This window comes from Balaenoptera musculus, chromosome 18 (genome assembly GCF_009873245.2).
Source record: "Balaenoptera musculus isolate JJ_BM4_2016_0621 chromosome 18, mBalMus1.pri.v3, whole genome shotgun sequence".
Lineage (NCBI taxonomy): Eukaryota > Metazoa > Chordata > Mammalia > Artiodactyla > Balaenopteridae > Balaenoptera > Balaenoptera musculus.
In genome coordinates this window covers 16,414,758-16,440,345 of record NC_045802.1, presented here as the reverse complement: position 1 = coordinate 16,440,345, position 25,588 = coordinate 16,414,758, and the positions used below count along the sequence as shown (strand labels likewise).

General features: G+C 40.4%; 1 protein-coding gene across 3 annotated transcripts in view; it reads left to right on the top strand.

Moving 5' to 3' along the window:
• Positions 1-25,588, top strand: part of WDFY2 (WD repeat and FYVE domain containing 2) — a 172,856-nt gene that overhangs the window by 71,553 nt on the left and 75,715 nt on the right. For all 3 annotated transcript variants that reach the window (XR_005017260.1, XM_036831820.1, XM_036831822.1), the window contains exons 2-3: positions 888-955; positions 14,102-14,175. Coding sequence is in view for 2 of the 3 variants with exons in the window: in XM_036831820.1 (XP_036687715.1) it covers positions 888-955; positions 14,102-14,175 (142 nt within the window). In the remaining variant the exon portion in view is untranslated. The remainder of the gene's footprint in view (positions 1-887; positions 956-14,101; positions 14,176-25,588) is intronic.

Below are 25,588 nucleotides of genomic sequence, written 5' to 3'. Positions count from 1 at the left end.
CCCTCTAGCTCAATAATCTTGAGTCTCAGAGTTTACCATTGCTTGACTGTGTTTGCAAAAACCTTCTCTCAAGACGATGCCGTGGCCTGTAAGACTGTGAATTTACTATGTCATCCTTCCGTGTGTGTCAGATGTTGCATATTGCTTCATTTTATCTCTTCCTACTCCCTTCCATAGTAAATCCTAATTACTCCCCAGGGAGATGAATGCTTCCAACCGACTGGGGCAAAGGCCATATACTCCGAGAGCAAAACAACTACAAAAATAATTTTTAAACACTATCACACGTGTGTATATAAATATATATGAGGATAAAATTTAATTATCCTCAAATATTTAATTATAAAAGTCATATATAATTTTAAATGTATACAGCCTTAAATTTAAGGAACATAGGAATATGCCTTTAGAGAGGCGTAAATGGTGTGCACGCACATTATGTAATGTGTATATATATAATTAAAATATATATGCATGTATTATATAGAGATATGTTATAACCATATATGTTATACATATTTATATGTAATATATATTATTAATTATAGCAATGTAGTTATGTCATATATACACACACAGTTGACCCTTGAACAACACAGGGGTTATGGGCACTGACCCTCTGTGTAGTCTAAAATCTGCATATAACTTTATAGTTGGCCTTCTGTATCTGTGGTTCCATATCTGCAGATTCAACCATTCGTGGATTGTGTAGTACTGTAGTACATATTTGGTGAAAAAAAAATATGCTTATAAGTAGAACCATATAGCTCAAACCCATGTTGTTCAGGGTCCACTGTATATATAATTAAGAGGTTTGGTTTCTGTCTATCAACACTCCCATGACCAAAAATAGCGTGATTTAACACACACATTTTCTTTTGTTGCAGGACTGTTCGTGTGTGGTTAAAGAGAGACAGTGGACAATATTGGCCAAGCATATACCATGTGATGCCTTGTAAGTATCTGGATCTCTGTCTTTAAAAATCAGACATGGACCCCAACTCCCCTTCCTTCCCAGATTGCCTTCTCTGTATTTTCTTGAGTAGAGATGCCTGAGGGTTGGGATTATCATTATAATGGAAAGTACCTTGTTAAATCATTCTAGCTCTCAGTATGTAAAATAAGAAAATTGTTCTGAAATTGACTATATATGCACAGTTTCTGAATAAGATTAATGGAAGGACTACAGCACCTAGACTCCTTGATTACACAGTCTCCCTCTCTTTTCCAATTTTTTTGTAAAGTACTTCCTTAGACAACTCAAAATTTTGTCCAGTGATTACATTTGTGAAGTAAATTTGTTCTTGCATTATTGTTATATTATTTATTCAAATTCAAAACATTCAGTGTTGCACATTCAGTTCTGAAAAGGATTTGCTTAGGATTGAAACGTTCTGATTAGAAGTCAGTCTTATTTCCCCAGAATCTTATGTGAGAAATATGTCCTTGCACTGATAAATAGTGAATCTTTCAAATGTACCTTTAAAAAAAGATGACTGATTCTTACATTCTTGCACTGGCAGAAGTTCCCCTGCAGGCAGAGAGCTGGCTCCCTTAGATACAAAATTTCTTTTTTGTCTAGTGTTTTGTTGTTAAAATTACTGAAGTTTAATTGTCCTATTCCATATTTATTTTCGTGTAAAATAATTATTTAAACTTATTATCAGTTATATTATGAAATGATTCTCTTACTCCCCTTCCTTCAAATCGTAATTGAAATTGACATGCTAGAAAAATGCCCCAGGTTTGTGGTCTGGGTTCATGTACCCTCTGGCTTCCTGCAGTGTGCACCTCTTCCCTTCATACCAGTATCCCAGTTTGAGTAGTACATGCCACCACGTACAACCAAAAGAAATTCATGCTACGCTGTAGGTGTGATTAAGTTTATGCCTCTGGCAAAAGAGTACTGCAATAACTTAAACAACAATTTTGCCTGTTTATGAACAAATACATTATTAAGGATGTAATGGATTTCTCTGATTTTCAAATTTGTCTTTGAGGTTTGCATTTCTTTAGAATTGTAGTGAATAGATGATAGCCCGTCGTTGAACCAAGCATCCCACTCTACATTAGTGAAAAGGCAGCCTGTAATTCCAAGTGCTTATATTTTCCCCTCATCGGTCATGCTTCCAGCAGACACCGTTGCACAGCCAAGACCCTGGGGGAACTTCCTTTTAAGCCTTGGCAGTGATGAGGGTTTAGGTAAATGGAAAGGGAAAGGAATTCTCTGATTGATTTTTTTTTTTTCTCTCATTTTTAAGTGGTATAACCAGTCTTATCTACGGTCTTTTTCATCACACTTGACATAATATCTAACAGGACGAGATGGCGAAGTTCTGTAGTCCAGCAAGTTGAAGTTGACCCCAGAGGCTTGTCGTTCCCATATGACTGCGAAGATAGAGGAGAGGCGGACGTGGGCAGAGTGACGAGGGCTTGGGGATGGTGCACAAGGAGTCGTCTTTATATTTTTTTTTAATTAATTAATTAATTTATTTATTTATTTATTTATTTATTTTTCGTTGCTTGGGTCTTTGTTGCTACGCGTGGGCTTTCTCTAGTTGCAGCGAGCAGAGGCTATTCTTTGTTGTGGTGCGCTGGCTTCTCATTAGGGTGGCTTCTCTTGTTGTGGAGCACGGGCTCTAGGCACGCGGGCTTCAGTGGTTGTGGCTTCTGGGCTCTAGAGCGCAGGCTCAGTAGTTGTGGCGCGCGGCCTTAGCTGCTCCGTGGCATGTGGGATCTTCCTGGACCAGGGCTTGAACCCGTGTCCCCTGCATTGGCAGGCGGATTCTTAACCACTGCACCACCAGGGAAGTCCCAAGAAATCTTCTTGAGATGGACATTGATACTTGATAGGAACCTCTTGAAGATGCGGGATCCTAAGCAGTTGCTTACCCACCCCCTCCCCCATACACACTTCCATACACATTTGGTGTCATTCTCTAATGTTCTCTTTATTTGAATATCACTGAGGATACAGAGACGCCTCAAGTTGTATTTTCATCCTTTATTAAGCTGTATCCTTGAATGACTAAGGCTGCTGTAGCTCTGTACCTGGCATAGGTGCTCAGTAAAGAAGTACCTATTGCAGACTTGAATCTGATAATAAAGATGAGTTTCCCTGAGAATATTATCATACATTTTCCTAAATGACTGAGCATGATCTTTGAGAAGGACCCTCTAATTATTTGCATAGTTTGCCTATGGCCTCCTACTAAAGGGAGTAAAGCAGGGGTTACTTTGCTATTAACATTTGGTCTGTGGACCAGCAGCATCAGGGTCACCTGAGAACTTACTAGAAATGCAGATATTGAGTTTCACCCCAGATCTACTGAATCAGAATCTGCATTTTAATAATATCCCTAGGTGATGTGAATGCCCTTGTAAGTTTGAGAAGATTGCCTTTTGGCGTTGTCTCCAACATGCTGATCTATTTACATATGTTTATATCAACACATGTGAAGCCTCATGCATATATAGTGTTTCTTTGTAAATACATAGATATAAGTACACGCTGTAGTTGATCAAATATTTACTGCACGCCAACTGTATACAGGCCATCAAGCTAGGTGCCAAGAGATGCAGATGAACAACGCGTGAATGGTCAAGATGATTTCTGTAATCTTTCATTGTTGGATGGTTCCATCTACCGTGGAGAGGGGTAAAAGAACAAAAGCCTGCATTCTTCACAGTTGATCAGAAATTGGCTTTTATTTTCCTAGGGGTCATATGCATTCAGATAACATAGGAACTGAGCTCTGAGCAAGACTTTAAGTTTTGTTTAACTTGAGAGAGGCAGAATCTTATTGCACAAGGAAATAGGCTACATTTTCGTGTCAGTTAGAATTTATTCCTTTTATTCATTTATTGAATTTCCAAAGGGCTTTTCTATTTTTTTTTTTTTTGCAATCCTTTCTATTGAAAGGTGTTTTGTTAAGAGGTTACTCAGTATGATCCCTAAATAACGGTTATGTGGTATTAATTACAAAGTAAGTGGAAAAGTACAGTGTATCTGGAGGCTATAATACGGACACCGCAAGGCAGATATGACCATGTTGTGTGTTTTTAGTGGTACATAATAGGTAGTATTCCAGATCCAGAAAAAAACAAACAGAGAATATCTTGTACATGCAATATATGGTTTATCTGTTTATTTTGTCCATTAAAATACCTTAAAAAAAAGAACCGAATTCATAGAAACAGAGTAGAAAAGTGGTTGCCAGGGGCAAGGAGGTGGGATGAATGGAATCTGGGGATCTAGTGTATAACATGGTGACTATAGTTGATAACACTGTATTGTATGATTGAGATTTGCTGAGAGAGTACAACTTTAAAGTTCTCACCAAGAAAAAAAAAATTAAATATGTGAGGTGACGAACGTGTTAACTTGATGGCAGGAATCCTTTCACAATACATACCAATTCATCACATTGTACACTTCAAATATCTTACAATTTTATTTGAAAATTATACCTTAATAAAGTTAGAAAAAAAATAAAGTCACAGAACCTGAAACAAACAAACACTGGAAAAAAAAACCCTTTTAATATAAGATTTGTCAGGACTTCCCTGGTGGCTCAGTAGTTAAGAATCCACCTGTCGATGGAGGGGACACGAGTTCGAGCCCTGGTCCGGGAAGATCCCACATGCCGCGGAGCCGCTAAGCCCGTGTGCCACAACTACTGAACCTGCGCTCTAGAGCCCACGAGCCACAACTACTGAAGTCTGCACGCCTAGAGCCCGTGCTCCACAACAGGAGAAGCCACCGCAGTGAGAAGACAACGCACCGCAGTGAAGAGTAGCCCCCGCTTGCCGCAACTAGAGAAAGCCCGCGTGCAGCAACGAAGACCCAACGCAGCCAGAAATAAATAAATAAATTTATTAAAAAAAAAATATATATATATATATAGTATTTGTCATGTTCTGGGTAGGATAGTAATGTTTTATAGCATTGAGAAGAATTTGAAGTTGATTGGAGGGAAGGGATCAGAAGGCATTAGACGAGAAAGAATGAACAGTGAAGGCCAAGTTTGAGGGCAGGAGTGAGCCTGAAAGGCAGAAACTGCGTGAACTTCAGAGAGTGTTAGGTGAGAGAAAGATGAAGAGAAGACTCATCACGATCAAAAACCCAACCACTGCTTTGGGGGTGTCCTCATACCCTGCCTTTTCTGAGAAACTCCTGCTTCCCCTCCAGGAGGGATCCAGGAGAAACCAAATGTGCCTAGTGAAGGCTGTTTGCCCTGAGTCAGTCTGATTTTCCAAGGAATTTAGAGTTTGGAATAGGAAATGCTAGTCTCAACCTAGGCTGGTCCCTTGAGCTGGGAACACAGAAATGAAACAGCTGTGAGGCATTTGTGTGCCTGAAGAAACAGTGAAAGCTGATGCCCTGAAAAGGAAGTGTGAATCAGGGAGGAAGGATCACTTCGCTCCAGAGTGAGTGAAGCCTGAGCAAGTGATGCCTTAAGGTTTTCTTCCTCATCCTCCGAACCCCCAAGCCTGGCTCTGCTTCTGCCTTTGAGTTCAAGAGATACCCTCTGTCTTACTGCCATGTGCCCATTTGCGCTTGAGTCCATGCCAGTGGGCATCTGCGACTTGTCGCTGCAAGTATCTGACTCAGCCTTGCCCTGACTGTACACCTCCCAGTTCCTGTCTTTTTACTTTCTCCTGGATCTGTGATCTTTAAAGAGGAAGAACCGAGCCATGCATGTCCCTATTGATGCCTCTGCGGTGTTGAGCTGAAAATAGTGCGGGAAACGTGAGGACAAGTAAAGATGAAAAGCAGAAAGAAATATCCTGTTTTCTTTCATTTCTTTGGACAGTACATTCAACTAATTTTAAGTGTTTCTTCCATCCAAACCCCGTGCAATGTACAAAGGTAGAGTGTTTAATACTACAGGTGATTCCCATCTTCATGGTGTGTACAGTCTAGTGGGGGAGGCAGACCTCAGATGAGTACCATGCATGGTGCATGGTGTGGTATAACCAAAGAAGTAGGTGTAATGCCACATGGTCACAAAGGGTCCCCAAGCAAGGTCTGTTTTAAACCCTGCTGTCTACAGAGAATTCGGGGTTTCCTATAAGCTGATTTTTATGGATAAGTGAGAAATAAGAGCATATCCTTATCAAATATTCTTTCAAAAATAATATCTTCTTGACATATCTCACGTAGTAGCTGGAAAGTAGCCTATGACATGATCAAGTTACAGCCTGCCCAGCTGGGACCTGCCTGACCTTGGATACCAGAGGGACCTTCCTGACGGTACAGAGTTAAGGTTTCAGTTATAGCCATAAATGTGATTATTTGTTCCAGGCTTCTAATAGATACCATTTCAGCCACCGCGTTTGCATCACACTACAGAGGAAAAACAACACATGAAAAGCACAGACATTCCTATTTTCATGGTTGAGTTATTTTAGATTTACTTTACCAACTAGGTTTGCTATTCATGGCATCAGACAAAGGAGTGGAGGAGAGAGCGCAAGCAGGAGCCAGGGTGGCAGGTGTTTGAGATTTTTCTTACTCTGCGGTATTGGGTATCAGGTCTGGGCCTTTATTGCCAACTTTTCCCCTATGGAGAATAGTTAAAGCAACGTGGCTGCCAAAGGTGTAGTGAATAGGTTAAGAGGGCCAGCATCTCAGGCCTGAGTGAGGGTTAGGCAATTGGAAAACCTCTGTGGATTCTATCATTGCCAGGACAGGCAGGTGGAATTTACTTTGGCTCCTAAGCGTTTATGGATTTGTCCCCAAAACAAAACAGAAGGTGGTTTTACAAAGGTAATTACAAATGAAAGGTACACCTAATAACTAAAATGACCGATTTTGTCGTATTTCCAGCTTTCTGCCTTGGCCTGGCGTGATGGCATTTGCCCAGTCTGAGGCTGTGGTTGGGCCCCTTCAGTTTTCCCACCACTGTGGCCACTTTATCATTTGCTCAGCTAACTTTTAAAGCATAGAATCTCTACTCAGTGAAGTAGGTCAGACGGAGAAAGACAAATACCATGTGATTTCCCTCATGTGGAATATAAAGCACCAACAAACAAAATAAATGAACAAACCAAATAGAAGTAAACACATAGATACAGCGAGAAGAGAGTAGTGGTAACCTGGGGGAAGGGGAGGCAAAATGGATAAAAGGGATCAACTGTATGGTGACAGACAGAAACTAAATTTTTGGTGGTAAACACGCTATAAGGTATGCAGAAATAGAAATATAATTTTGTACACATGAAACTTATGTAATGTTATAAACCAGTGTTACCGCAATAAAAAATACATCTAAAATTTAAAAAAAGTTTAAAATTTAAACAAATAAATAATAGCTAAAAAATAAACAAGTATAGGAACCCTAGTCCTCACTGAAAAACTTAATTTTGCACTCTCTGCTTTCCAGTTTTTATCAACAGCCTGGTTGAGAGAAAGGCTGTTTATTATTTACGGTGGGCAGCATGAAGGACATGCAGTTGATTATTCATCTGTATCCTGAGATTTCCTGCTTTGTGTCAGCCTTCTGCAGAAACGCCTTCGTTCACTATGCCCTCAGCGCATATTGCTGTGTGTATACATGAAATGCTTTATCTGCTTTTGAAGTAGTTGTCTACCATCGTGCTCAGCGCTCCTTTGAAGAAACACCAAGGGAGATTACTTTTCAGGTAGGAGAGCCAGAAACCCTGCCTTTCTCTAAGGCAGAACCTCCCATCCTGTGTGCTACAGCATACTGGGCTGATCCAAATGGATTACAGGCCCCGAGAACTGATTCGTTTAGCTGGGCAGGGGTGATCCAGTCATCTGGGCCCTAGCAGTCTCTTCCATTTCCTGCAGGGACTGTTCACATCTAAGTTTCTGTGTGTATCATGAGGCGAAAAAGGTTAGGAGGAGCAGCTCTAAGGAACTGGTACATAGTCCTTATGGGTAATGTGAAACATGGGATCTGTTATATTCCCAACGGATTTTTATTTTGATTTTCTTTCTGTTCTTTTATATATATTTTCCTTGCTGAAGACTTTTTGCTTATTTCTGTCGTTTGTTTTTATTGTATCTGCTTTTAAAGCCATTTCCAATTCTTTGTGAAATGAGGTAGGGAATGCATTGAATAAGTTATCTTAGTTAAGACAAATAGAGTGATGCAGTTTGAACACAGTCTTACTGTTTACATTAAATTCACCAAAAAATATGCATTGTTTAAGATTAGAGCATTCAGAATCGCTTGTAGGGTAACACCTGTGCCTGGGTGGGAAACTGGAATTTGATTTTCATTTCTGCTACCAATTTGCTGACTCACTTCGGGCAAGTCCTTTCATTTTCTCTGCTCTGAACCTAACAGATAAACTGTCCATTTTCTTTGTTCTCAGATTTTGGTTATATGTCAAATAAGTATTTGTAAAGTACTTTCAGGTTCTTGGAGTTACGCAATGTATACTGTCATTGCTGATCTTTTTTTTTTTTGGCCACGCCATGCTGCTTGCGGGATCTTAGTTCCCCGACCAGGGATTGAACCTGGGCCACAGTAGTGAAAGTGACGAGCCCTAACCACTGAACCACCAGGGGATTCCCCTATCATTGCTGACCTTAACGCAGAGGGATTAGGAAAGATTGGCTAATTTGTGAGGTTGTGGCTGGATTGGTTTTCTTTTCCCATTTGTTGGAACTGTAGTCTTAGAGCAACTTGAAATTGAGAATTTAGAAAATTAAAATGATTAACATGTTCATATTGATATGTTTATATTTGGGATGGAAATGAGTTATTTTGTATGTAAGTTGCAAATGTTAATTTTCCCATTGGTGAGGTCCAAGGATTTAGGACAATGGAGGTGGTTCCTGTGCTGTCCTACCCCTTCTGCTGGGTTTATTGGAGCTTGGGGGGAAATTCATGTGGGAAGATTAGTGATTGAAAAGTATTTAAAAGAATGAATTTGGTATTTCTGTTTTTATAAGATAGTGATTGTTTGGGTGACTTTTAGACAATATCTTTAACTCAGTTGAGGGAGTTTTTTGGCAGTGGGGGTTATGTGTATAATCGGGAAATGCTCATCCTGTTGTTTAATTTATATCTTATTTCAGATAACTTCTTGGTTCCCAGCTGTGAAGTCTGTTGCTCCTTTGTTGGTTTCTTTTTGGTATAGGTTGTATTACAGAACCATGTGTAGAAAACAACTTGTTGTTTTTACTATTGACATTTCCAAAATTAATAGTATAATCTGGTCTTTTAATTCTCTGTGTACCAAGAAGAAAAGGTGCCCGTGGAACTTTGATATTTAACAAAAGTGAAGGAAAACATAAATTATCCAAACTGAAGATAACAGATATTAATTAATCTGAATAATTATAGCATTTATTTAGCATACTCTTATTTGATTTTCATCTGACAGAGTAATTTAAAGCTTACTGTAGTTAGATCACCTTACTGTAACTTAAAACCTCTCTGGGAGAAGAAGGGACCACTGCCAACTCACTGTAATTTTGCTGATGTTACTCAGACTAAATTAAAAGAAAACAAAGGGTTAATTTCAGTTGAATGCATAAAATGCTTGATTTAAACAAAAAACCCTTCTTAATGCTAGGCAGTTGAAGTCCTAAATATAAGTGTTCTTAATAAAGTAAAAGATGGGGGGCTTCCCTGGTGGCGCAGTGGTTGAGAATCTGCCTGCCAGTGCAGGGGACACGGGTTCGAGCCCTGGTCTGGGAGGATCCCACATGCCGCGGAGCAACTAAGCCCGTGCGCCACAATTGCTGAGCCTGCGCGTCTGGAGCCTGTGCTCCGCAGCAAGAGAGGCCGCGATAGTGAGAGGCCTGCGCACCGCGATGAAGAGGGGCCCCCACTCGCCGCAACTAGAGAAAGCCCTCGCACGGAAACGAAGACCCAACACAGCCATAAATAAATAAATAAAATTAAAAACAAAAAAAATGGGCTGAATATTGTAAACCTAATAAATATTATCTTGTGACACACAGTTGAATGGAACAGTGTCCATGAATTAAATCTTTGCTTTGTGGTGATGGGGTGCTCTTGGTAAGCCTCTCTATTCAAGGCCCTCTTATCATAGGATCCTGACATTTAACTTCACCAGGATGCCTTTGACACCTGAAGTTTTATTCACAGAAGTACTGTTGCTTATTTCAAGTTCCCACCAGCACATCCCATGAAGATTAGTGTCTCCTGCCAAATAATGCCTTTGGCATTGTAGAGCTGTCAGAGTGATTGAAATCCACAGTTCAACCTTCAACAGAACTTGTGTTTATTTGAGTAAAGTTCAACCGATCAGCAAAGGACAGGAAATATATTAGTCATAAAATGAAAGAATTATAGGTATAAATAATAGAAATTGGGAAACTTTCCCCCAAATAGAAGTATTTTGAGAATGCCTCCTCTCAATTTACATTTTTTAAGAAAACAAAAGCAATATTTTTTCTTAGATGGCCCGTGGGATAAAAGTGTTAGAAATACAAGTAGCCAGTTTCTCTCTAATCCACTTAATTATTGCTCTGTTGAAGTTGATGTTGGTTTCAGGAGCTCATTTTTGCCTAGGGCTCATATCCTGAGCTTTTCCCCCTTCAAATTATATAGTCATTAATATAATCACCCAGACTGGTGTTTCTCTTTATTTTCACCCTCCCTAAATTTTAAGCTGAAAACCTGCCTTAAACTAGAAATATTTCATTTTTAAGAAACACTCAGTATTATGAAAGTGTTTAATTTTAAAGATAAGATTTTGACAGGCCATCAAGGTCTAAAGTCCTGACACTAATATAAGAGAATATTATTTCCCATTACCGATAGACCCCTACAAATCTCTTTCCTATCGTATTTGTACTTTTCATATCTTGCTTCCTAAAATTTTGCCAAGTACATGTCTTCTGATTGTCATCAGTCTGAGACAGAACGGAGATGGCAAATCTCGATCAGATAGCTTGGAAAATGAGAATTCTTCTCTCATTTCTAGATGAAATGCATTTCATCTAGAGTTTTGGCATGCAGTTTTGATAGAGGAGTCCGTAGAGGGGAGCTGCATTGTAATTTTGTAGTCCTGGTTGGCCACTGTGCTCGGCTTGTGGAGAATGCAGTTTTAAGGTGGGAGGATAGAACAGCCTCTCAGCCAAGTTCATCTCTGACCTGAACTTTTAGCCATCAGAGAGACCCAATTATTTCTTCATCGACTAACAAATTATTAGCGTTATAGCATTTAAAGCCGAATTCTTCTTTGGGAAACATCACATCTTTGCAACCTGGCTATAAATATTGTGTTTAAATCATATTTTGTTTGTTTCCTACCTTATTCTTCCTTCCAAAGGATTCCCTTTACCATTTGGTCATAATTACCATTACTTTACTATGTCTTATTATGCTTTGCCAGACAGTTTTGCCCTTTGATATTTTCTTGCATGGATGGATAGGCGCTTATTTTGTATGGGCCATAGCACTGGTCTTTCAGAGGTTGCTTTTTTCATTAACTTCTGGTGAGTTGAAGTTAGAAGGATCTCTGTGTCAATTTATCTACTCCCCCAACACCCCAAAAGAAAGACATTTACTATAACAACAAATGTGGGCATTAGTATTTCTTTCAATTCATTTCTTTCCTCCTTGGCCTTGCGGGGCCTTTGGGTAACCAATGCAAGCCCTCTTCCTATGGGAGTGTCACAGTTGGGAAATGGTTTGAGGACCATCATAAGACTCACCTACCAAAAGTCTTTACACACACACACACACATACGCACGCACACACACACAACAGGGTTGCTTGGTGTTTTACCATAATGCCTCTTTGAAGGCATGTTTGTACCTTTGGGGGCACCTGGGAGGTAATGCTCTCTGTCTCTGGCAATCCCCTGTCTATAACCATCTGGGTTCAAGCATATGGGTTCTGCAACAACAGAATTTCTGTTAAAACTTCTTTTGTTTATGGTCCTTTATAGGAAAAGTCTTTCCTTTTGAATTCTGGTGGCGTTTCTTACTATCAGTATAAAGTGATGTGGACTAAGGAGGTGACATTGGGGACAAGTTTTATATTATAGGCCCTATATATAGTTGGTGTCACAATCTATAAATTCCTGATGGCAGCTATAATACCTTATATATCATTGCATCACATGCCTTGAACATAGTAAGCATTCTAAATTTTTGTTGAAGAATAACAAGAAATTTAGTAAATGGGGGAAAAATAAGGAATAAAGAAATAGCAATGATGATTTAAGGGTAGCCTGTGCAGTATTGTAAAAAAGTCTTTTAAATCACATTCAAAGATCAGTGGGTTTTCTAATTATTATATAACCAGATAGGAACTTTGGAGTAAATCATATAGGAAATACTTTTATATGGCCAGGCAGGCAGCTAAGTGATAAGATTTTTCTCGACTATGTGTAGCCATTTGGGCTGCAGTCAAGTTTTGCTTCATACACTCATGCTTATATCTTAATAAATTGTTAGATATTTAAAATTTTTAACAGGAGTAGCAAAATAATAAGTAAAGACAATGTTATAGGAATAATCTCAAACACAAGAACTGTGTTTAGTTTTTCCAGGTATATTTTTATGTGTGTATGTACTTTATGTAGTACCATAATCAGTGTATTTTTTTCTTTTGCTTTTTTCCGCTAACATGATAGTTTTCCATGAAATCATTAAATTTTAATCCTGCACACATGTTATGGGATTATGACACCTGGTGTCTTAGCATCTGTGTAGAGATTTTGCCAACATAGTTTATAGGCCAAAGGCAAGTAAGACTGGCTTTCTTAGGGCAGTGCATTAAATATCGTTTGATTGCTTTTTTTCCAGCAGTGTTCTTTTGGGAATCTAGTTTAAATTTGTGGCTAAACCAGAAGAAGATATTCTGCTGTACTGGTGGAAGTTTGCGGGGGGGGGGGGATTATTTTTTACATATTTCTATTTTCTAAATATATCATGTTTGAAAATTAGAAAAAAGTAAGTACTTTATGCAGTTTAGAAGATTTTGTAGTTGTGGTTCAGGGGCCTTTTATAGAGAATCAAAAAAATGTTACCAAGTGATGTGTTTATCAAGTGGTTCTGTTAGTAGAATTTGAAGTTCTTTTATAGTTTAAAGATAACCTAAGTTGGGTATTTGAATATAGGACTGTGTGTTTGAATTATGTCTTTGAACCTCCTCCAGCTTTTTTTTCCTGTGTGACCTTGGGTAAGACATCTAATCATACCTGAAAAGTAAGAATAAAAACACTTGATGCCGATTATGATTTTGATGATGGGTAGTTCATGACCTACAGCGCTACTGTGAAGATGCGGGGAGAAGTTTAAAAGTTATGTTGAGGCCTTTAGAACACTATTTCAGTATAGAATAAGTTGTCGAAAGGCCCCCATTCTGATGAACAAGCATAGACAGAGAAAGCTGGGAACCGGAAGCTGACTTGGCCCCTCGTGGCTTCCAAGCACGCTTCGTTTACTCAGGCTTGGTGGTACTCAGGAAGTCAGTCCTGCAGAACTGGGAGACCCTGCCCAGGACTGAGTGAGCTGACTCACCTGATTTCTTTCCTCTGGAGCCGGACCCTGTGTCGAGTTGGTTCTCTTTTAGATTGACACAAAGCCTCCGTCTTTTTCCAATTGGCAGCCTCCAGCATATGCCTTGAGTACTGAGAGTAAAAGACTTCTGTTACTCCACATGCCCCAAATCAGTTCTGAATAAAAAAATAGGTTTCTGTACTTGGCGGGGCGGGGGGCGAGGGGGTAATAAGAGCTTTCTTTAGTTTCCTTAGTTCAGAAAAAATTGGTTATTTCCATTAAAGATGGGGTTTGCTTGGAAGAGATAGATTGGTGACAGAAGGCTTATGCAGCACAAAATATTGTTAATCTAGTCAAAGCAAATTTAGACTTGATACTGACAGAAGAGCCGAGACCACGCCCCTTGGAACTTGTCCAGTTTGAGAATATCTTATTTGTTATATTCATTAAAAGGATAACTGAAAAACTAGGGGTTAGTTGTAAAATTACTGTTTTTATTTTTTGGTGAGTGGGAGTTAAATGAACTGTTTGTCAGGAAATTGTGGGAAAAAAAATAGTCATACACTTTGAGCTAGTCACTCCTGAATCCATGAGAATCATCGTTTTGTTAATTTCATCAACATGTTCATTTCTTTCAGCTCCATGTTCATGCATGTCTTTTAACCCGGAAACAAGAAGACTGTCCATAGGTCTAGACAATGGTACAATCTCAGTAAGTACACATAAATAAGATTTTCAGTTGAAATACTTCCCTTCCTGTGGAGTATGTATATGTGTCTTGTGATGAGAATTATTTATTAGTTTTTTTTTTTCAAATTAACAAATTAATTTTCTTGCTAAGTTAAGTGGAAATTGCAGTGCAGCAAATTCTGGTGAGGTGCAGGGAGAGCTCTCATCAGTCTCAGCTTAAATGCTGACGAGATTCAGCTTGACTTACACGCTCACAGCGGCTAGAATAGTAGGGGCATTACCAGGCCACGGAGTGAACTACATGATCTGCGGGTTGGCGAGAGCAAGCTGTGATACTAGTGACTTTGATCAGATGGTTAATCGTGGTGTCACACGATTCCCCACGCAAGTGACAGAACACGAGGGAAATGGCTCTCTTAGACCTGAGTGTCTGATCTTGTCTTTGATACTTGATGTTGTCCTCCTTCCTCTTTCTGCTCCTCGCTGTCTTCCTAACGCCCTCTAGCAGGTGAATAGAATTCTGTCAATTTGTACAAATTCGTTAAGAAAGCAGAGAATCTAGATTTTAGTCTGTCGGGTAGATCCAGATAAATACTAGACCCTTCGGTTATAGATCTTGAAGGAACTGAAGTGATCAGAGACTGGAATTTCAGGTTTTACTACTTAATCATATTTTTGCATATTTATTTTCAGCTAATATATTAACTAGTAAGACAGCTGACCTGGTAAATTCTCCGTTTTGGTATATTGTCCAGTATTGCCTTTAGAGACCCTGCTTTGGGACCTGGGAATTAGAGGACCCTCCTCTGGCCACACCTCCCCACAGGATGAGGGATCTGAGGGGCCAGGGGCATGTGCCCAGCCTAAGCCCTCACTCCGCCCACCCCCTTGCTCTGGGTGCCTGACTCTGGAATTTCCTCCTCCCAGACAGCTTAGGGCCTGCTTCTAGGGCCTGCATGGGCCTTTTCCCTGGGTCCATCCAGAGGAGGATAAAACTAATAAATGTACCCTTAGCCTGAAGGGTGCCCCAGGGGCAATGGTTTGAGGTGAGTAGGTGTCCGCACGTGTGGGCAAGGCCCCTCAAGGTGTCGATAGATCTGGGAATGGGAAAGGGGGTGTGGGCTGGCCCTCCCGTGTCACCACACTATGGTGTGGAACTTCAAGAGGTCTAAAAATTCCAACTTTGTACCTGTGCCTTCAGGTGGTTGAAGGTATATTTGTCAAGATTGGAGGAAGAGACCATATTTAATAGTTTAACTTGATTTATAACTTTTACATATTTAGACACCTGGAATGTGGGTCTCCATTTCTAGTCTTTACCCAACCCCCCTGAGAGGTCTGAAGAGGTGAGCCTGACATTTGCTGTTTGATCTTTAGTCAAAACACTTGTTTGGTGATCTTTATGGAAATTTTTAACAATATTGTTACATATAAATCAGTCCATTGACAAATATTTATGGAAGTCCTATAAGATCTAATGCATTGTAGATCTGTAAAACCTGTGCCTTAGGAGGACGGAAGAGAAGATCATGATACAGACCTTTGTCTTCTTTAAGGGGAGCCATTTTTAATAAGTGGGGTGTATGTATGATAAACTTGTTTTTAAAAGATAAGGGGAGATAACTGGATTGTTCAATGAACTGAAGTTTCACCACAAAGGAAAATCTGAAAAAATGAGCTGAGATCCATTTATTGCCCAGCAATTCTTGCAATAGTATGTGTAACACTCACTGTCCGTGAAAAGCCTTATGTGTGTATAGCATATAGGTGATTCTTTGTATCTTTGAAATCAATATAAGGGGTTAGTTGGTACCGATAAATTTGGCTTTGAAGGCAAGTTGAGAGCAAACTAAGTTATGGAGAGTTCTGGCTATTTATTATAAATAAGAGAGGTTGTCTTAGCCATTATTCCTTTAGTAAATGAAACTGCCAGAGAATCAGAACTTAAATCAGGAACCGGACTAAAATGATTCCCTAGGTGTGTCAGCTCGGTGTTGAGATACCAAATCTTACCTTACCCGATCTTCTAAAAAAGATTAAGGACCTGGCTTGTATGAAATAATTTCCTTAAAAGTATTTCTTCTACGTTGCTGAAGAAGATGAGTTGTATAACCTACCTATTCTCATCTGAAGAACTGTAAAGAGCTCTGAGTTAGGGAACGATACAGTGAAAGAACAGGGTGTTTAAGGTTCAGAATTCTCATTGATCACTACAAAAATAACCGGTTCTTTACTGAAAATGCTTATACAGAGTCTCAGCTGTTTAATAGTTTACTTTCTGGACGTGAGAAATCCTTTTCAGAGACTATAAGTTTTCTGTTCCTTGAATATAGCAAATACATTTTGGAAGAAATACTATTGGTTAACTTATTTTGAAACACAGAAAGGAGGAAATTGGAAAGTAAATCCTTATTTCGCTTTATTTTACTGAATAAAAGAGATTTAAGAGGCAGTTAACCTTGTGTAACTGAGTACTGTATTAAAGATGAAGTAGAGATAACAAATACAGACCATTCTTTCAGAAGGTTGGCCACAAATGGAAGGGGAGAGAGGGAGGGTGAGTGCTAGAACAAGATATGATAGTAGATGAACAGCAAGAGGGTCCAGAACGATTTCAAGAATTTAGCTTTGGGAAAGAATGGGGAGACTTTCAATTTTTAGGATAGGGAAAGAAAGAGACAGTATTGAGATGTAAGGGAGGAATGACTTTTTATTTTTCTCATGAAGTAGCAAGTTAGATCACCTACTGAGAGAAGCAAAAATGTAGGTGGTATATTTTCATGTCTATAACTTTTGTTCTTTCTGATCGTGTAGCCCAGAACCCACTTCTGCCATCTTGGTCTACAGTCCCGATTATCTCTCAAGGTCTTGTTCACATGTTATCTTTTCATTCTCTCTCTCTCTCTCTTTTCCTTCCTTCCTTACTTCCTTTCGACAGGTGGGTCCTGAGACCTCCCAAGTAAAATTAAAATTAATCACACACAGTACTCAGTAGGTTAGTTATATCACATTGCTTATTTAACCTGTTTTGTAAAAAGTTTTCAAGTCTGTCTCCTCCATTAAATTGTTGAGTATTAAGGAACTGGCCAGTCGTTTATTCATCTCCTCTCTCAGTGGATCTTAGTGTGGTACCTTGTGCATATTAGGGACTCAGTGAATAATTTGTTAAATAAGTTGTTGACTAAAGTATAAACACTATTATTATTAATATAGCTGGTTGTAATAAGTACCTGCTTAAATACTGAAATAGTTTATTGGTACAGTTCTATTGCTATTCAAAATGTTTTTCACAATGGAATTAGCTTCCATAGGGGAAGAAGGTATGCCAGTAATTTAATTCATCCTGAGTTTGAGTTTTCAGAAATGCCTTCTGTTTCAATGTTGACAGAAGTCAGATTGTGCTAACTGCTATTCATACTGAAGCAGGACTTTAGATTTTTCTGTCATAAGGAGTCATATATTCTAGCCAACCAACAAATATATAAATATCAACTGTGTGAAGAAGATTATGCTCAATTCTAACATGTGGCTCCTGCTCTCAAAGAACTTATTCAGTTGGGGCAAAATGAAAAATGAAGTTATGAAATACCTAACACATAGTAAAAAAAATAACAGCAAAAGTAGCAGTACCCCAGTGAGTGTGATGTTGGCAAGGCAATGAGGTCAGATAAGAGTAGGAGAGAATGGTCTGGGGCAGCTCCATGGAGACTGGATGTGAGCTAGGATTTGATTAGCTGAAGATAGGAAGGAAAGGTATTTCAGGCAAAATGAATGGCATGGGGGAAAAAAAATGATGCTCATCTTTATAAATATATTTTTTCTTCTTCATCACAACTCTTAGGGTGCCAAAATTTTTATTAAAATCTTGCCAAGATAAATGCATAGTCACTGAAGATTTTTCGAACAAGGCCCCAAAATGATAAGATCTCTGTTCTTTGTAGATCAATTTCATACATGTGTTATGGGAAGTTTGATTGGGATGAGAGGAAACAATTGCTGTGTATAATGGTTAGCACTCAGGATAGAGGTTATTGTATAAAAATAAATGATATTGACCATGTATGGCTTTGTTGTTACTGTTTTGGTAGTTCTTGTGGTTATTATATTCTTAGAGTTCATATAGTTTATTCAAAGGAATGAAAGAGGAAAGAGAATAAACCTTTACTGAGCATCTACTATGTACCAGGCACTCTGCTTTATATATATCCCCTCATTCCAGCTTCACAGTAATTCTATGATGTAGGTGGTATTACTCACATTTTTCGGATAAGGAGACTAAGGCCTAGAGAGTTCACGAGCTTCTCCAGCTCACTTAGCCAAGAAGCAGCTCTCAGCAAAGCTAGGGACTCTGTGTGCCTTGAAGCCTGGGCTTTCTCCTCACCTCATGCTGCTGGCCAGGAGCCACTCCTGCCTCTGTTAAAGGCTTTCCATCCTTCCTGTTGCCTCATTTGTTTATGGGTCTGTCTCCTTCACTAGACTGTCAACTACATGAAGGCAGAGACCATATATGCTTCAGTGTTGTGTCCTGGGCCACTATAGATGCTTTGTAAAAGGTCTGTTGAAGGAAGGAGAGAAGGCATTTCAGTTCCCATCGTCAAGATGCTACAACCAAAGTTGGGCACTTAACCAGCAGGATAAAATTACTCTCAACAGTTGAGTGTTATTGTGTGCATTTACAGAGTGCATTGTGTGTTTAAATGACCGGTTTGGGCGTGTAGAAGAATTTGATGTCCATGCGCTGCTTCCTGAAATTAATAACATCGATACATGAAGAAAGCAACTAAAAAACCTAAGTAGAAACGTTATGTGTTCCTGAATGTTTGTGGGACTGATGGAAACCCTTGGAGTTCCTTTCCTTGTAGGTGTGTCACTCTGGTCCCTGCCCACATCTTCACACTGGCTTCCTCTCTGTCTCTGTGTCTTCACATGGCCTTCTTATAAATCACCGTTTGAAGGGCTCACCCTAATCCAGTATGATCTCATTTTAGCTAATTACATCTGCAGAGACCTTAGTTCCAAATAAAGTCATATTCTGAGGTTCCATGTGGACATGAATTTTGGGAGGACACTGTTCAACTCAGTACAACTGGTAATAATATTGTATCTACAGAATTTCCCTAACAGTGTCCTAACAATTGATTAGGAAACCATTTTGTGAATGTGTAAAATGATGCCTTTGGGAAGAGGTACCTAAAGATATTAAAAGAGGGGGAGATAGGAAAAGATTAAAATTGAAAGGGACCTTAATTCTTCTATCTAACGCCACCTTCCCCTAGATTAAGTGACATATATTAGGTAGGTCACATGTCAAGATAGTGGTGGCAGAACTAGGACTTCCTTGATCACTGGACAAATTTTCTTATCATACCAGGCTGATTTCTTCACACAACTAGGACAACCCAGTTGCAAGGAATTGCCCTAGGATGGCCACTAATGAATTGGAAGCTTGTGTTATTCCATGCATCTGGCCATTGCTAAAATAAATTTTTTTTAAAGAATTTGAGCCTTTAATGTAGCAAGGGGTTTTGGATGAGTTGTTTATTGCTATGGGTTATAATGAGCCTACAGGGACTGAACCCAAATGGTGAGGTCACGTTCTGCAGTGAAGAGAAGTAACTTATGAATAAAGCACTTCAGCTGTACCCAAGCTGAGTGTACCATCGGGCCACTCCTGCTGGAGGGAAAGTCCTCTTAAAACCTTCACCTTGATTGGCTCGGAGACAACAGTGCTATAGCCGACTGGCTCCTGTTTGAACCATCATGGCACATTTCAGGTTTTGTACTTAGAGAAGAATTGATGTTGCTTCTGGAATTTCCCTGCCTTCCAGGATTTCTAATGTGGTACCATACATGAAAAGTATCCTAATCATGAAGTCAACGGAGGCTGGATTTGAAGACAGTTTCAAGAGGTCCTGTATTCAGAGAAATGTGGACCTGGAATCTGTAGGGCTTCCTTTTAAACTCTTACATAATCTCAGTACTTACACTAGCTTATGACTGTCTCATTCTCCCATGGTTTCTACCACAAAAGACCATCATTTCTGAGTCATTTCATCACTCTATGGCCCTGGGCTTTCTAGTGTGGGGAGTTCCTTTTATAGACTGTTAGGTGGCCATTCTCTTCTGAGCTTGTGCTAATAAGTTATAGTAAACTTAAATATGTATAAATATATATCAATATTAAATACATATATATATATTCATATATATATATATATCTTTTTTTCTGCTTAGCAGAACAAGAGTCCCTGAGTGCTGACATGCCAGTTGCTTACTATTTATTCATACAGTATAATTCACTGAAGGTGGTTTTGTCAAAGAAAACACTTACTGTGATCATGGGAGCTGCGGTCCCTTCAGTTTTTGTGTGGGTCACCAGCCTTCTCAGAACCTCTCAAGGACAAGCCTGTCTTTTCCAATTGTGTCATTGTATAGGTAGCCGTGTTGTCTTTTGTTCAGTACCTGAATGTTATCTAAAAACTTGGTCAAGTAGTACTGAATGCATATGCCAAGAGCTTTCTTTGGCCGCAAATTATTTTGTGGCACCTCCATTACAATTATGAATTTTTGAAGAACCTCTTGATCCCCCTTTCAGACCGATTCTGTAGCATGAATACTGGTAGGAACACCCAGATTTGCCCTATATTTTAAACTGGGTGCTAAGGAGGTCCTGTAGAGTGTGTGGTAGATTGAAGTCATTTATACAATATCTACAGGAGGTATCTGCCACAAAGGATGGCCTCATTAGGGTCATTGTATTACTATTTTATTTATTTAAAAAATTTTTTTAGCCATGCCATGCAGCTTGCGGGATCTTTAGTTCCCCGACCAGGGATTGAACCTGGGCCACGGCAGTGAAAGCTCTGAGTCCTAATCACTGGACCGCCAGGGAGCTCCCTGTATTACTATTTTAGAAGGTGGTCATCTTCTTTTTATTGGAGTATAGTTGATTTACAATGTTGTGTTAGTTTCATGTGTACAGCAAAGTGAATCAGTTATACATATACATCTATCCACTCTTTTCTTTTTTAGATTCTTTTGGTGGTCATCTTCTTATCTTGGCCACATCAAGCAGTGTATCTGTGGTTCAGAAAGGCAATGGCTAGGAATTGATGAGCGTATTATGTTTCCCTTTGTCTTATTCCTTAATAATCTCTCCCTCCCCCTGGATCCTTCCCATTGGCTTTTAAACACACTCAAGTTTCTTTTTATTAAAAACAAAAGTTGCTTATTAAAAACAACTCTCTTCCCTGTTCACCCAGTAGTCTCTCTCTCTTCTCTCATTATCAAACATCTCTGAAGACTTGTCTGTAGTTGCTTTCTACATTTCCTCCTTCCCCTCTTTACTGAAACCACTGCCATCTGGCCTCCAGTCCCATCAATCTATCCAAACAGCTCTGCCTGTGATTATAAAAGCTCTCCGCATGCATCTGTGCAACTGACATGTTTAGGTCCTCATCGTGTTTGACCTCCCAGCAGCACTTAGCTCTGCTGTTTCTTCCTGAAACACTCTCTTCATGTCTATCCACGACACAGGACTCTGCTGGCTTTCCTCCTGTTCCCTGGCTGTTTTGTCTCTGTTTCCATCACAGGATGTCCTCGGACCAGCTTTGGTTCAGTGTTGGAGTTTCTCAACATTTGCCCTCCTAGGCCCCCGCTTCTCCTCTCTTTGGGCGGCCTCGCCGGTGTCATGGCTGCATTTGCTGCCCATGTGATCATAACTCTCAACTTTTAAGCTTTGTCCAGACCTTTCCTCTGAAATTCCAACTTCCTTCTTAATAGTTTCTGTTGAATGTCTCAGAAGAACCTCAAATTCATCAGGTCTAAAATCAGACTCCTTTTCCTCCCCCAGTCTTTTCCTCCCCTGGTCCTTTCCTCCCCTGGTCTTTCTCAGTGTCCCCTGTTTAAGTGACTGTAACCACTGACCATCCTGTGGCACGAGCCAGGGCTCTTTGGAGTTACTTTCCTCCTTTTCCCTCGACTCTGTCCAGTCCATTATTTATGGATTTTTACCCCCTAAATACCTCTCAGCTCCCCTCTCTCTTCATCATCATCATCGTCATCGTCACCATCACCACCACCACCACCATCGTCATTATCCTGCTCCGTTGTCTCCTTGGACCCCCACCCCTGCCCCCACACTGGTCATGCCACATCTGCGCTGCCTCTTCCACTCTGTTTTCCATATTGGAGCTATAGAAAGATCTTTTCAAAATACACATTTTATCTCGACATATCCTCTGCCAGCCCTGTCTCAGGCTTCCCTTTGCTCTTAGCACACAGGCCAGAATTCTTCCCATGGCCTATGTGACCCTACTGGGTCTGGCCCTGTCCTCCACAGCCGCGCTTTCCACCGTGCCCTTCCTTCCTGAGTTTCAGTCTTAGCTGCCACTCTCCGTTCCTTGTGCCCACCTTGTTCCCTCTGTTCCCAGGGCCTCTGCCTGGAGTGTGCTTCGTTTCTCTTCGCCTACTTAACTCTCATCCTCCAGATACCAGTTTACTTTTCCTTTCCTTGGGGACGTCTTCCCTGATCTTCCAGCAGTTCGTGTCCCCAGATTATAAGTGTTCATAGCATTGAGTGCCCCTCCTCTGTAGCAGCTGTCATAGTTTCTATTTTATGTCTTTCATGTGATTATTTGATTATTGCATGTATCCAGCATAAGCTCTTCAAGGCGGCAGCTATGTCCGCTTACTCTCTTACATTCCTAGCATCCAATACAGTGCCCATGAATTAGAAGTGCTCTGCACATATTTATAGAATGAATTAATGAGTGAGTGAATGAACAGATATAGTCTATCAGGTTGACAATATATAGAGGTTAAGACAATATGTAAGAGGTTAAGGTTAAGTCTGAAATCAGACTGCTGGAGTCAAACCGCAGTTCTGTACCCACAAGTTGCATCACCCCTGGGCTAGTTGCTTTACTCTCTGTGCCCCAGTTTCCTTACTGTAAAATAGGGCTAATAATTGTATCCATTTTACAGGGTTGTGATGAGGATTGTATGACATACACATAAAGCTCTTAGGACAGTGCCGGTATGGATCAAGTGCCCCAGCAACATTAGCTTCTTATCAACATTACTGTCACCAGGAGCAGTAACATCTCCAGTTGGCGGGAACTAGGAAGCTTTGGTTAAAATCCCTGTCATGTGGCTTTAGCAGGCCAGTTACCAGGGGAGGAAATGTCTCAGTGATGGAACACTCCTTAGGATGCTTCAACTTATTTCTGGTTCCATCTTCCATCCTTGCTGCATCATTACAGTAATTCACCACTGATTTGTAAAACATGGGCTATCAAATACTATTTTTTTCTGCAAAAAAAGTTTATTATCCAAGTGATTATCATTCATCACCCTCAGGAAAAGGTTGAGCTTTGAGAGGATCCTAAAGATTGGAGAGGATGTAGCAAATTTTTCATCACAAGAGTCACCCTTCCTCCAGTGGACTGACTGGGGTCCTCCAGTGGACTAACTCCAGTGCGTTACCAGTCATCGAGAGCTCTACCACTTTCTGTTCATTTGGGAATCTGAATTTTATAGGCCAAAATGTCCAGAGCGCTATCTATGGTCCTGCAAGTATTCTTTCAACACTAGGAATCAGTCTTGTATCACAAATCTTTTATTAACCATTTCCATCTAGACGTGTGAGAATAATATTCTCTGTGTGCACACATATTTTGCTAGTTTTTATTTTGAGTTAATCTCTTATACAGACTATAGAGCCCGACCACGGTTCTCATGTCACTGTCGTTTAGATGGCAAGGTTCAGAGCCCAGAGGGGCTGAGGTGGCATTTCCATGTCAATTACCTTTAAGGCATTCCTCCCAGAGTACCTTGACCGCAGCATTTGTAGTGAGGTGGATGGACCTAGAGACTGTCCTGCAGAGTGAAGTAAGTCAGAAAGAGAAAAACAAATACCGTATGCTAACACATATGTATGGAATCTAAAAAAAAATGGTTCTGAAGGACCTAGGGGCAGGACAGGAATAAAGACGCAGACGAAGAGAATGGACTTGAGGACACGGGGAGGGGGAAGAGTAAGCTGGGACGAAGTGAGAGAGTGGCATGGACATATATACACTACCAAATGTAAAATAGATAGCTAGTGGGAAACAGCCGCATAGCACAGGGAGATCAGCTCGGTGCTTTGTGACCACCTAGAGGGGTGGGATAGGGAGGGTGGGAGGAAGACGCAAGAGGGAGGAGATATGGGGATGTATGTATACGTATAGCTGATTCACTTTGTTATAAAGCAGAAACTTACACACCACTGTAAAGCAGTTATACTCCAATAAAGATGTTAAAACAAAATTTTTTAAAAAGAAATTAAAAGAACCATCTGACATTTATTCCTTTGCAATAAAGCTTGAGAACTCACTAGAGCCAACATGTGTGAAGGAAGCAGTTATTCTTTTATAGCCCCTACGGTTGCTGGATTGCCACCACCTGGTGTTACTACACCTACTCTTAAATCTGAGAGCCTTGGAAGCAGGCTACCCCCTTGCCAGCTAGAAGCTTATAGTAGCAGAGAAGGGAGTAGCATTAGGTATGCCCTGGTCCCTGGGGTGCAGTGACGGTGTTCACTGCTGGGCTTGTGTTTCTTAGTTTCTCTGTGGTTGGATGCCGCTGACTCAGGGCGGTGGTAACCCAGAGGGGTTTTTGTTTCCAAAGTGTATGCCCCTCCCTGTTTATTTACCGCTCCTCCAGCACCGCATCTTGAATGCAGTAGGCGCCACGATCCACTCGTCTCCAGTTTCGCCTCCTTAGAGAGGGAGGGTGACTCTGCTCTCAGTTACCAGCAAATGTTACATTTTTATAAATACTCATTTGGTGTAGGAAGAAAACATCAGTATTAGACCATAAGCTCACTGAAGCAATTTACACAGTTGCCAAAAGACTGCTAACTATATTCCCACATAGAACAAACAGCACAGCTTTTCCATTGGCTGCAATCACTCAGGTCCAGCTGCTTTGCTGTATTGGAGAGCAGTCAAAACAATAGGGCAGGTTCTTCCTCCCAGAGCTTATCTGTCGTGGATGGCAGAGAAAGGACCTAGAAGGGTACCTGCAGTTCGGTGAGTGGTGGCATGGCGGGTTAATTAGTGCGGTGCTGTAAACCGTGAGCTCTCTCCAGACTTTCCCGGCGGCTCTTCCTTCTCTGGCAGAGCCTTAGATGCTGATGCTCCCCAGGGTTCTACCTCGTGCTGCATACTCTTTGTTGGTGATCTTCTCCTGTAATTATCCTACACCTACAGCTTTCAAGGCTCTGGCCCATTCTGTCCTCCTGAACCTGAACTCAGACTCCAGCTGCTTACTTGGCATTCCTCCTACCTGGGAGTCTCCAGGACACCTCTGATTTAGCATATTCTAACGAGAAATAATTCTCTTTTCCCCAGTAGATGCTCTTTCTCCTTATCCTTCAGTAAATGGCATCA